Source organism: Lithobates pipiens, unplaced genomic scaffold, assembly GCF_037356315.1.
Source record: "Lithobates pipiens isolate NorthernLeopardFrog02 unplaced genomic scaffold, aLitPip1_a1.2 Scaffold_13, whole genome shotgun sequence".
Classification (NCBI taxonomy): Eukaryota; Metazoa; Chordata; class Amphibia; order Anura; family Ranidae; genus Lithobates; species Lithobates pipiens.
Window position 1 is genome coordinate 540,844,624 of NW_027507718.1, and position 12,888 is coordinate 540,857,511.

Below are 12,888 nucleotides of genomic sequence, written 5' to 3' on the forward strand. Positions count from 1 at the left end.
TTTTTCACAGCCTGGCCACATAGAGAGGCCCAACATGCAGGGAGCGCCATCACGTGTTCTAGGAGCATAAATTACACATCTAACTTGTTGACTATTTATTACACTTTTGAAATACCAGGACAATGACATGTGACACTGGTGACAGATGGCACTGATACGTGGCAATGATGACACTTATACGTGGCACTGATGACACGTGGCACTGATGACAGATGGCACTAATATGTGGCACTGATGACAGATGACACTAATATGTGGCACTGATGACACGTGGCACTAATACGTGGCACTGATGACACGTGGCACTAATACGTGGCACTGATGACACGTGGCACTAATACGTGGCACTGATGACACATGGCACTAATACGTGGCACTAATACGTGCCACCGATGACAGATGGCACTAATACGTGGCACCAATGACGCATGACACTGATGACAGATGGCACTGATAAGTGGCATTGATGACACGTGACACTGACAACAGATGGCACGTGACACTGACAGGTGGCACTGATGACAAATGGCACTGATACGTGGCACTGATGACAGATGGCACTAATACGTGGCACTGATGACAGATGGCACTATGTGGCACTAATGACACGTGGCACTGATGACAGATGCCACTTATACGTGGCACTGATGACAGATGGCACTGGGGACAAATGGCACTGACAACAGGTGGCACTGGGGGCAGGTGGCACTGGGGTGGGGTGGATTGCACTGGGGTGGATTGCACTGGGGTGGATGGCACTGGGGCGGATGGCACTGGGGCAGGATGGCACTGGGGCAGGATGGCACTGGGGCAGGATGGCACTGGGGGAGGATGGCACTTTTTTTTACACTTTTTTTTTCTCTGTTCACTGACGGCTGCTGCAGCTGTTCATCTCTCCCCTCTCACACGCTGTCTGTGTGAGGAGGGAGAGCGGCGCTGAGAGATGATCTCATATGTTTACATATGAGATCATCTCCCATTGGACATGCCGATCACGCTGTAAACGGCCGCTGTGATTGGCCGTTAACAGCGATCTGTGTTTGCCTGTCCCCGGGGGACACGGCAAACACAGAACTTCCGCGATGCGCGCCCGCGGCGGCGCGCATTGCGGAAGTAAACAATAGGACGTCCAGGGACGGCCAATTGCAGGAAAGCGCCTGCTCTAAGGCCGTAAATCGGCTATAGGGCAGGCGCGAGGTGGTTAATCACAACATTGTCCAGGTGACTAGTTATTTAATTAACTTAATGTTAAGTACAGTATATGTTGTTTTTTATTTAGCTATGGTCATTCTATTCCTGTGTACAGTTTGTATTGTTAGGGTAATATGATCAGGAGGGGGATGTCCTCCTGTAGGGTATAAAGTACGTGTCGGAGTTTCAATAAAAAGTCATTCCTTGTGGCTTAACCCACAGACTGCACACACCTCTTCTCTTCTAAGTCAAATTGGCAGATGTTCAAGTTGGATTCAGCAATATCTAGAAAGGGGATTAAACCTTCATGTCAGTCACCAATGCCCAGAGGGTAGGCAAAAGACGAAGAAACAACGTTTTTGGTCACCTGAAAAGAGCTGTAGAGGATGAAATAATCCAGAATCGTCTTTCTATGTTTGCCTAAATCCAAGCAGATCCTCCCTCATGGTTCACAGATTAAGGTGAGTGGCCTGTATCTATGGTGGTGGAAGCACAGATAAGGATGTACACTAATTATGATCACCATTGAGGAGTTCACTCTTATCTGCTGGTGTCTTCATTCATATCATCCTTGGCTTTCTAATTTCCCAGATCTGGGGATTTTTATGTGTTTTATAGCAGTTAGCTATCATCTTTATGCATTTTAAGTTGAATTTTTATTTTTTAGCGCTGTACTATTTTGTATTTTATTTAGCACATTTAGCAATTAGCAAAGACAGGTGGCTTGAGCTGATGAGATTACCATCTGCTACGGGTCCCACAGTGTGGAGCAGTCACTGCTGGAAATGTGGCATCTAGGCTTTTAACCACTTTAAGACCGGACTTATTTTTCAAACTCGTTTACGAGTTAAAATCTTTTTTTTTTTTTTGCTCGAAAATTACTTAGAACCCCCCAAACATTATATATTTTTTCTAAAGCCCTAGAGAATAAAACGGCGGTCCTTGCAATACTTTCTGTCACACCGTATTTGCGCAGCGGTCTTTTTTTTTTTGGAAAAAATATACTTTTTTGAATTAAAAAAATAAAACAACAGTAAAGTTAGCCCAATTTTTTTTTTATATTGTGAAAGATGATGTTTTACGCCGAGTAAATTGACACCCAACATGTCACGCTTCAAAATTGCATCCCGCTCGTGGGAATGGCGACAAACTTTTACCTTTAAAAATCTCCATAGGCGACATTAAAAAAATTCTACAGGTTGCATTTTTTGAGTTACAGAGGAGGGTCTAGGGCAGTGATGGCGAACCTTGGCACCCCAGATGTTTTGAAACTACATTTACCATGATGCTCTGGCACTCTGCAGTGTAGTGGAGCATCATGGGAAATGTAGTTCCAAAACATCTGGGGTGCCAAGGTTCGCCATCACTGGTCTAGGGCTAGAATTATTTCTCTCGCTCCACCGATCGCGGCGATACCTCACATGTGTGGTTTGAACACCGTTTTCATATGCGGGCGCTGCTCACGTATGCGTTCGCTTCTGCGCACGAGCTCGGCGGGGCGGGGTGCGTTTCTTATTTATTTTACCTTTTTATTTTTTTTATTTTTACACTGTTCTTTAACCTCCTCGCGCCCGCCCTATAGCCGAATGACGGCCGTAGAGCAGGCGCGTTCGTCCGGGCGGTCGTCCCTGGACGGCCTGATGTTTACTTCCGCAATGCGCGCCGCCGCGGGCGCGCATCGCGGAAGTTCTGTGTTCACCGTGTCCCCCGGGGACAGGCAAACACAGATCGCTGTAAACGGCCAATCACAGCGGCCGTTTACAGCGTGATCGGCGTGTCCAATGGGAGATGATCTCATATGTAAACATATGAGATCATCTCGCAGCGCCGCTCTCCTTCCTCGCACAGACAGTGCGAGAGGGGAGAGATGAACGGCTGCAGCGGCAGCCGTTCTGATTGTGGAAAAAAAATAAATTAAAAAAATGAAATAAAAAGTGCCATCCGCCCCCAGCAGTGCCATCCGCCCCCAGCAGTGCCATCTGCCCCAGTGCCATCCACCCCAGTGCTACCTGCCCCCAGTGCCATCCACCCCAGTGCTACCTGCCCCCAGTGCCATCCACCCCAGTGCTACCTGCCCCTAGTGCCATCCACCCCAGTGCTACCTGCCCCTAGTGCCATCCACCCCAGTGCTACCTGCCCCCAGTGCCATCCACCCCAGTGCTACCTGCCCCCAGTGCCATCCACCCCAGTGCCACCTGCCGTCAGTGCCACCTGCCCCCAGTGCCACCTGCCCCCAGTGCCACCTGCCGTCAGTGCCACCTGCCGTCAGTGCCACGTGTCATCAGTGCCACATAGTGCCATCTGTCATCAGTGCCACGTATCAGTGCCATTTGTCATCAGTGCCACCTGTCAGTGTCACGTGCCATCTGTTGTCAGTGTCACGTGTCATCAATGCCACTTATCAGTGCCATCTGTCATCAGTGTCACGCGTCATCGGTGCCATGTATTAGTGCCATCTGTCATCGGTGGCACATATTAGTGCCACGTATTAGTGCCATCTGTCATCGGTGCCACGTTTCAGTGCCACGTGTCATCAGTGCCACGTATTAGTGCCACGTGTCATCAGTGCCACGTATAAGTGCCACGCGTCATCAGTGCCACATATTAGTGTCATCTGTCATCAGTGCCACATATTAGTGCCATCTGTCATCAGTGCCACCTGTCATCATTGCCACGTATCAGTGCCATCTGTCATCAGTGTCACGTGTCATTGTCCTGGTGCTTCAAAAGTGTAATAAATAGTCAACAAGTTAGATGTGTAATTTATGTTCCTAGAACACATGATGGCGCTACCTGCATGTTGGGCCTCTCTATGTGGCCAGGCTGTGAAAAAGTCCCACACATGTGGTATTGTAATACTCAGGAGGAGTAGCAGAATTTTTTGGGGGGTGTCATTTGTGGTATACACATGCCACGTGAGAGAAATAACCTATTACAATGACAATTTTGTGGAGAAAAAAAAAAAAATGAAAAATCTTAATTTTGCAAAGAATTGTGGGAAAAAAATGACAACATCAAAAAGCTCACCATGCCTCTTACTAAATACCTTGGAATGTCTACTTTCCATAAAGGGGTCATTTGGGGGGAATTTGTACTTTCCTGACTTGTTCGGGTCACAAGAAGCGAGATAGGCCACCAGTACATCAGATGTGATCAATTTTGTGCGATTCGCACCACAGCTTGTAGACGCTCTAACTTTCACAAAGACCAAATAATATCCACTAATTTGGGTTATTTTTACCAAAGATATGTAGCAGTATAAATTGTGACCAAAATTTATGAAGAAAAATTAATAATTTGCATAATTCTGTCACAGAAACAAAGAAATATGCGTTTTTTTTCAAAATTTTCGGTCTTTTTTCATTTATAGCGCAAAAAATAAAAACCCCAGAGGTGATCAAATACCACCAAAAGAAAGCTCTATTTGTGGGGAAAAAAAGGACAAAAAATTCATTTGGGTACAGTGTTGCATGACTGAGTAATTGTCATTCAAAGTGTGAGAGCACCGAAAGCTGAAAATTGGTCTGGGCAGGAAGGTGTTTAAGTGCCCTGTAAGCAAGTGGTTAAAAAATGCAAAAGAACAATGTAAACATCCCTTGTAATAGAAAAAAAAAAAAAGCATGACAGGTCCTCTTAAATATGAGATCTGGGGAGGTCAAAAAGTCCTCAGATCTCAAATTTACACTAAAATGCAATAATAAAAAAAAAATGTTAAAAAAGTTAAATGTCGACTTAAGCGCTATGGGCGGAACGGGACATTTTGACGTCGCTTTCGCCCTAGAATGGTATGGCGCTGGGTGGAGGCCATCTTCCCCTCGGTCAGCTCCATACCCAACACGGAAAAGGACCAGAGGGCACCGGAGTGCGGTGGGAGGGGGGGGTTTGGAGGGCCCCCTCTCCCGCTGTTGATAAAAGTGGTATTTTGCGGTGAATACGCAGCAGAGACCACTTTTATCTGAAAGCGGACCGCCCGCTGAAGAAGAGGATATCGGGGGTTATGGTAGCTAGGGCACTTCTGAGACATTCAACCTCTGGTCTCTGTACTCCAAGACTTCCTACAAACGTCACTCCAAATTGTTCCCAAAGTCAGGGTCCTTGGACAACCTCCAGAACCACAGCCCCAGACCGATGTAGCCAAAGCCTTCCGCCAGGCTGTCCGCTGTCCACGGGCACACTTGGGCTACATACCAGCGGAGGGCATTGTAGCTCTCATCCAACCACATCTCCGCCTGGACCAGCCTGCCGAACCCACCCGTCAGCTCCTTGTGCGGTTCGTACTGCCACCAGTAGCTTTCCTGGAAGAAGGAGAGGATTTTTCCCCCGGTGGTGCTGCTCATGGGCTGGAGCTTTCTTCCAGAGTTCCCAGCGGGCAGACTCATACCACCCCAGCAGGACCTGCTCCGACACGGGTCCTCCATCTCTCCTAACCTCCTTCCGAATTCCTCCTCCATGGCAGCTGGCATCTGTCCCTCTCCTCTTCTGCTATCCGGACTTTGGATCCTGGTGGAGGTTTGGATGTCCCGGAATAGGTGAGGTAATCATCACAATTAGCAATGGGTGAAAGACAGGTGGCGCTTGAGCTGATGAGATTACCATCTGCCACGAGTCCCACAGTGTGGAGCAGTCAGTGCTGGAAATATGGCATCTAGTCCCTTAACATGGACCCGCGGGGCCTAGACTCCCGGAGTCTGTGTGTCCTGGGGAGACACAAACCCGAAACAAGACCACTCCAAGGATCCCCCAGGTATACACCTTCCAAACAGCAGTGTTCCCCCAAAAGCCAGGACCCATAGTCAGTGGGTAAGAGGCTTGCCCCTGGTCCTCTCCAAAAGCCCTTGTCCTGGTTATGTCTCTCACTGGGGGGGGGGGGGGGTAATTAGATTAGGTTGAGGTGTGGAGTATTGGGGGAGGGGTGATAATTAGATTGGGTTGAGCTGTGGAGTATTGGGGGGGTTATAATTAGATTGGGTTGAGGTGTGGAGTATTGGGGGGGGGTTATAATTAGATTAGGTTGAGATGTGGAGTATTGGGGGGGTAATAATTAGATTAGGTTGAGGTGTGGAGTATTGGGGGGGGGGGGTAATAATTAGATTAGGTTGAGATGTGGAGTATTGGGGGGGTAATAATTAGATTAGGTTGAGATGTGGAGTATTGGGGGGGTAATAATTAGATTAGGTTGAGATGTGGAGTATTGGGGGGGGGGGGTAATAAATAGATTAGGTTGAGATGTGGAGTATTGGGGGGGGGGGTAATAATTAGATTAGGTTGAGGTGTGGAGTATTGGGGCGGTTATAATTAGATTAAGTTGAGGGGTGGAGTATTGGGGGGGGGATGTAATTCGGTTGGGTGGAGTGGAGGAGGGTGGAGTGTGGTGCAGGCACTAGGACCCCAGGGTGGTGCAGGGTAGGTGTGTGCGATAATCTCCTTCTGAGTGTCAGTCTGTAGAGAGAGGAGTGCAGAGAGGCGAGGAGCACTCACATAGCAGTAGTGTGGTACAGTCACTGGTGGAAGTGGTAGGGGGACGGTGCAGCCAGGTGTTTGGTATTTAGTGCAGCGTGTCAGTGGCCAGTAGTTGCAGTCCTCCCCACCCCTCAGTGCCATGGACTTGCTGTCCCTCCTCAGTCACCCGCTGTGGTTCCTGTGCTCCCTGGTCCTTGCGGTGGTCCTCCGCATACAAAGGAAGGGCAGGTGGGACCCCAAAAAGTGCCGCGTGGACCTGACTGGGAAAACCGCCATCGTGACCGGAGCCAACACAGGTGAGTGCAACCTGAGCGTCTCCTATGCAACGCAGCATTCCGTCACTGCACACACCACATGTCTCCTATACAACGCAGCATTCCGTCACTGCACACACCGCATGTCTCCTATACAACGCAGCATTCCGTCACTGCACAGACCGCATGTCTCCTACACAACGCAGCATTCCGTCACTGCGCACACCGCACGTCTCCTATACAACGCAGCATTCCATCACTGCGCACACCGCACGTCTCCTACACATTGCAGCATTCCATCACTGCGCACACCACACGTCTCCTATACAACGCAGCATTCTGTCACTGCGCACACCGCACGTCTCCTATACAATGCAGCATTCTGTCACTGCACAGACCGCACGTCTCCTATACAACGCAGCATTCCATCACTGCGCACACCACACGTCTCCTATACAATGCAGCATTCTGTCACTGCACAGACCGCACGTCTCCTATACGACACAGCATTTCATCACTGCACACACCGCACGTCTCCTATACAACGCAGCATTCCATCACTGCGCACACCGCACGTCTCCTATACAACGCAGCATTCCATCACTGCGCACACCGCACGTCTCCTATACAACGCAGCATTCCATCACTGCGCACACCGCACGTCTCCTACACAACGCAGCATTCCATCACTGCGCACACCGCACGTCTCCTACACAACGCAGCATTCCATCACTGCGCACACCGCACGTCTCCTACACAACGCAGCATTCCATCACTGCGCACACCGCACATCTCCTACACAACGCAGCATTCCATCACTGCGCACACCGCACGTCTCCTATACAACACAGCATCTGTCACTGCGCACACCGCACGTCTCCTACACAACGCAGCATTCCGTCACTGCGCACACCGCACGTTTCCTATACAACGCAGCATTCCATCACTGCGCACACCGCACGTCTCCAACACAACGCAGCATTCCATCACTGCGCACACCACACGTATCCTATACAACGCAGCATTCCGTCACTGCGCACACCGCACGTCTCCTACACAACGTAGCATCTGTCACTGCGCACACCGCACGTCTCCTATACAACACAGCATTCCATCACTGCGCACACCGCACGTCTCCTACACAACGCAGCATTCCATCACTGCGCACACCGCACGTCTCCTATACAACGCAGCATTCCATCACTGCGCACACCGCACGTCTCCTATACAACGCAGCATTCCATCACTGCGCACACCGCACGTCTCCTATACAACGCAGCATTCCATCACTGCACACACCACACGTCTCCTATACAACGCAGCATTCCGTCACTGCGCACACCGCACGTCTCCTACACAACGCAGCATTCCATCACTGCCCACACCACACGTCTCCTATACAATGCAGCATTCCATCACTGCCCACACCACACATCTCCTATACAACGCAGCATTCCATCACTGCGCACACCGCACGTCTCCTATACAACGCAGCATTCTGTCACTGCGCACACCACACGTCTCCTATACAACGCAGCATTCCGTCACTGCGCACACCGCACGTCTCCTATACAACGCAGCATTCCATCACTGCGCACACCGCACGTCTCCTATACAACGCAGCATTCTGTCACTGCACAGACCGCACGTCTCCTATACGACACAGCATTTCATCACTGCGCACACCGCACGTCTCCTATACAACGCAGCATTCCATCACTGCGCACACCGCACGTCTCCTATACAACGCAGCATTCCATCACTGCGCACACCGCACGTCTCCTACACAACGCAGCATTCCATCACTGCGCACACCGCACGTCTCCTACACAACGCAGCATTCCATCACTGCGCACACCGCACGTCTCCTATACAACACAGCATCTGTCACCGCACGTCTCCTACACAACGCAGCATTCCGTCACTGCGCACATCGCACGTTTCCTATACAACGCAGCATTCCATCACTGCGCACACCGCACGTCTCCAACACAACGCAGCATTCCATCACTGCGCACACCACACGTATCCTATACAACGCAGCATTCCGTCACTGCGCACACCGCACGTCTCCTATACAATGCAGCATTCCATCACTGCGCACACCGCACGTCTCCTATACAACGCAGCATTCCATCACTGCGCACACCGCACGTCTCCTATACAACGCAGCATTCCATCACTGCGCACACCGCACGTCTCCTATACAACGCAGCATTCCATCACTGCGCACACCGCACGTCTCCTATACAACGCAGCATTCCATCACTGCGCACACCGCACGTCTCCTATACAACGCAGCATTCCGTCACTGCGCACACCGCACGTCTCCTATACAACGCAGCATTCCGTCACTGCGCACACCACACGTCTCCTATACAACGCAGCATTCCATCACTGCCCACACCACACGTCTCCTATACAATGCAGCATTCCATCACTGCCCACACCACACGTCTCCTATACAACGCAGCATTCCATCACTGCGCACACCGCACGTCTCCTATACAACGCAGCATTCTGTCACTGCACACACCACACGTCTCCTATACAACGCAGCATTCTGTCACTGCACACACCACACGTCTCCTATACAACGCAGCATTCCATCACTGCGCACACCGCACGTCTCCTATACAACGCAGCATTCTGTCACTGCACAGACCGCACGTCTCCTATAAGACACAGCATTTCATCACTGCACACACCACACGTCTCCTACACAACGCAGCATTCCATCACTGCGCACACTGCACGTCTCCTACACAACGCAGCATTCCGTCACTGCGCACACCGCACGTCTCCTATACAACGCAGCATTCCATCACTGCGCACACCGCACATCTCCAACACAACGCAGCATTCCATCACTGCGCACACCACACGTATCCTATACAACGCAGCATTCCGTCACTGCGCACACCGCACGTCTCCTACACAACGTAGCATCTGTCACTGCGCACACCGCACGTCTCCTATACAACGCAGCATTCCATCACTGCGCACACCGCACGTCTCCAACACAACGCAGCATTCCATCACTGCGCACACCACACGTATCCTATACAACGCAGCATTCCGTCACTGCACACACCGCACGTCTCCTACACAACGTAGCATCTGTCACTGCGCACACCACACGTCTCCAATACAACGCAGCATTCCATCACTGCGCACACCGCACGTCTCCTATACAACGCAGCATTCCATCACTGCGCACACCGCGCGTCTCCTACACAACGCAGCATTCCATCACTGCGCACACCACACGTCTCCTATACAACGCAGCATTCCGTCACTGCGCACACCGCACGTCTCCTACACAACGCAGCATTCCATCACTGTGCACACTGCGCGTCTCCTACACAACGCAGCATTCCGTCACTGCGCACACCGCACGTCTCCTATACAACGCAGCATTCCGTCACTGCGCACACCGCACGTCTCCTACACAACGCAGCATTTCATCACTGCGCACACCGCACGTCTCCTATACAACGCAGCATTCCATCACTGCGCACACCGCACGTCTCCTACACAACGCAGCATTCCATCACTGCGCACACCGCACGTCTCCTATACAACGCAGCATTCCGTCACTGCGCACACCGCACGTCTCCTACACAACGCAGCATTCCATCACTGTGCACACCGCACGTCTCCTACACAACGCAGCATTCCATCACTGTGCACACCGCACGTCTCCTACACAACGCAGCATTCCATCACTGTGCACACCGCACGTCTCCTACACAACGCAGCATTCCGTCACTGCGCACACCGCACGTCTCCTACACAACGCAGCATTCCATCACTGCGCACACCGCACGTCTCCTACACAACGCAGCATTCCATCACTGCGCACACCGCACGTCTCCTATACAACGCAGCATTCCATCACTGCGCACACCGCACGTCTCCTATACAACGCAGCATTCCATCACTGCGCACACCGCACGTCTCCTACACAACGCAGCATTCCATCACTGCGCACACCGCACGTCTCCTATACAACGCAGCATTCCATCACTGCGCACACCGCACGTCTCCTACACAACGCAGCATTCCATCACTGTGCACACCGCACGTCTCCTACACAACGCAGCATTCCATCACTGTGCACACCGCACGTCTCCTACACAACGCAGCATTCCATCACTGTGCACACCGCACGTCTCCTACACAACGCAGCATTCCATCACTGCGCACACCACACGTCTCCTATACAACGCAGCATTCCATCACTGCGCACACCGCAGGTCTCCTATACAACGCAGCATTCCATCAGATGTGAAGATTTCATGAGGCCAACCTCCCCGCTGAGCCTTGTATAGTCAGATCCCAAGTGAGTGAGGACACAGTATACCCCGCTAACTGGTCCTCCGTCAACAGCTGAGGAGCTTACACTTCATCCTTCCCAGCTCTCTATTGAATAGCGAGACATTCATCTATTTTATCTCCTTCGCAACGCCGCCAGATCAGCCAATAGACACGTGCGATTCGTTTCGTACGAATGGAAAATCCGGACGAATTTTCCTAAATTCGTACATTCGCGGGGATCCGAAATACGAATTGCTACGCTTCCGAATTTTGTACGAAATTTTGTTTACGAAATTTCGGATCCAAATTCCTAACGAACGTTCGTAAATTGTTACGAAAAGTTTAACGAACCTAAAAAAGTTAAAAATCCCAGGAAGTCGGCACAGCACAGGGATGGGGGGAGCCCCTCATAATGATCACAGCACAGGGATGGGGGAGGGGCCCCTCATAATGATCACAGCACAGGGATGGGGGGAGCCCTCATAATGATCACAGCACAGGGATGGGGGGGCCCTCATAATGATCACAGCACAAGGATGGGGGAGCCCCCTTTATAATTATCACAGCACAGGGATGGGGGGGCCCCTCATAATGATCACAGCACAGGGATGGTGGGAGCTCCTCATAATGATCACAGCACAGGGATGGGGGAGCCCCTCATAATGATCACAGCACAGGGATGCGGGGAGCCCCTCATAATGATCACAGCACAGGGATGGGGGGAGCCCCTCATAATGATCACAGCACAGGGATGGGGGGAGCCCCTCATAATGATCACAGCACAGGGATGGGGGGAGCCCCTCATAATGATCACAGCACAGGGATGGGGGGAGCCCCTCATAATGATCACAGCACAGGGATGGGGGGAGCCCCTCATAATGATCACAGCACAGGGATGGGGGGGCCCTCATATTGATCACAGCACAGGGATGGTGGGAGCCCCTCATAATGATCACAGCACAGGGATGGGGGGAGCCCCTCATAATGATCACAGCACAGGGATGGGGGGGCCCTCATAATGATCACAGCACAGGGATGGGGGGGCCTCATAATGATCACATCACAGGGATGGGGGGAGCCCCACATAATGATCACAGCACAGAGATGAGGGGAGCCCCTCATAATGATCACAGCGCATTCATTTGTTACATATTATAACTGTGTTATCAGTTGTAACAAAGAACAAGATTCTGTGTAGCACCGCCATCTGCAGTGGCGCAGTACATACATGATCTTCCTGCTGTTGTAAGTTGAGGTAATTTCTGACTTCCAGGTGGAGAAGGAGGGGGGGTGGGGGGTTTCCCATCCTCCCAGTGTATTGTGCCTGTGGTCTGGGTGGAGATAAGAGGGGCCAGTCAGGAGATAACACTGACCACGCCGAGCACACCAATGCATGGCCACCGAGAGATAACAAACTGCTGAGTGTGTGCCAGGAGCTGACACTCCGAAAGTCAATGACACCTCACACAACAAGAATACACCACATACTGTATATAACTGACACCACATACTGTATATACTGCAACTGACACCACATATTGTATATACAGGATCTCACAAAAGAGGGGGGGACTGTCGGTGTTGGGTCTGGACATTTGTGTGGGCGTGTTCAGTAGACATTTGGCTTACAACTACAGTCAGCAACCCTGCTGGGGAGATGAAT

At 51.2% G+C, this 12,888-nt stretch overlaps 1 protein-coding gene across 1 annotated transcript in view; it reads left to right on the forward strand.

Annotated features, from left to right (window-relative positions):
* The first annotated feature begins 6,656 nt into the window (after positions 1–6,656).
* Positions 6,657–12,888, forward strand: part of LOC143975774 (retinol dehydrogenase 11-like) — a 43,097-nt gene continuing 36,865 nt past the window's right edge. Inside the window, exon 1 of the mRNA XM_077478304.1 lies at positions 6,657–6,947. Within this exon, the coding sequence (XP_077334430.1) occupies positions 6,791–6,947 (157 nt within the window). The 5' untranslated portion in view covers positions 6,657–6,790. The remainder of the gene's footprint in view (positions 6,948–12,888) is intronic.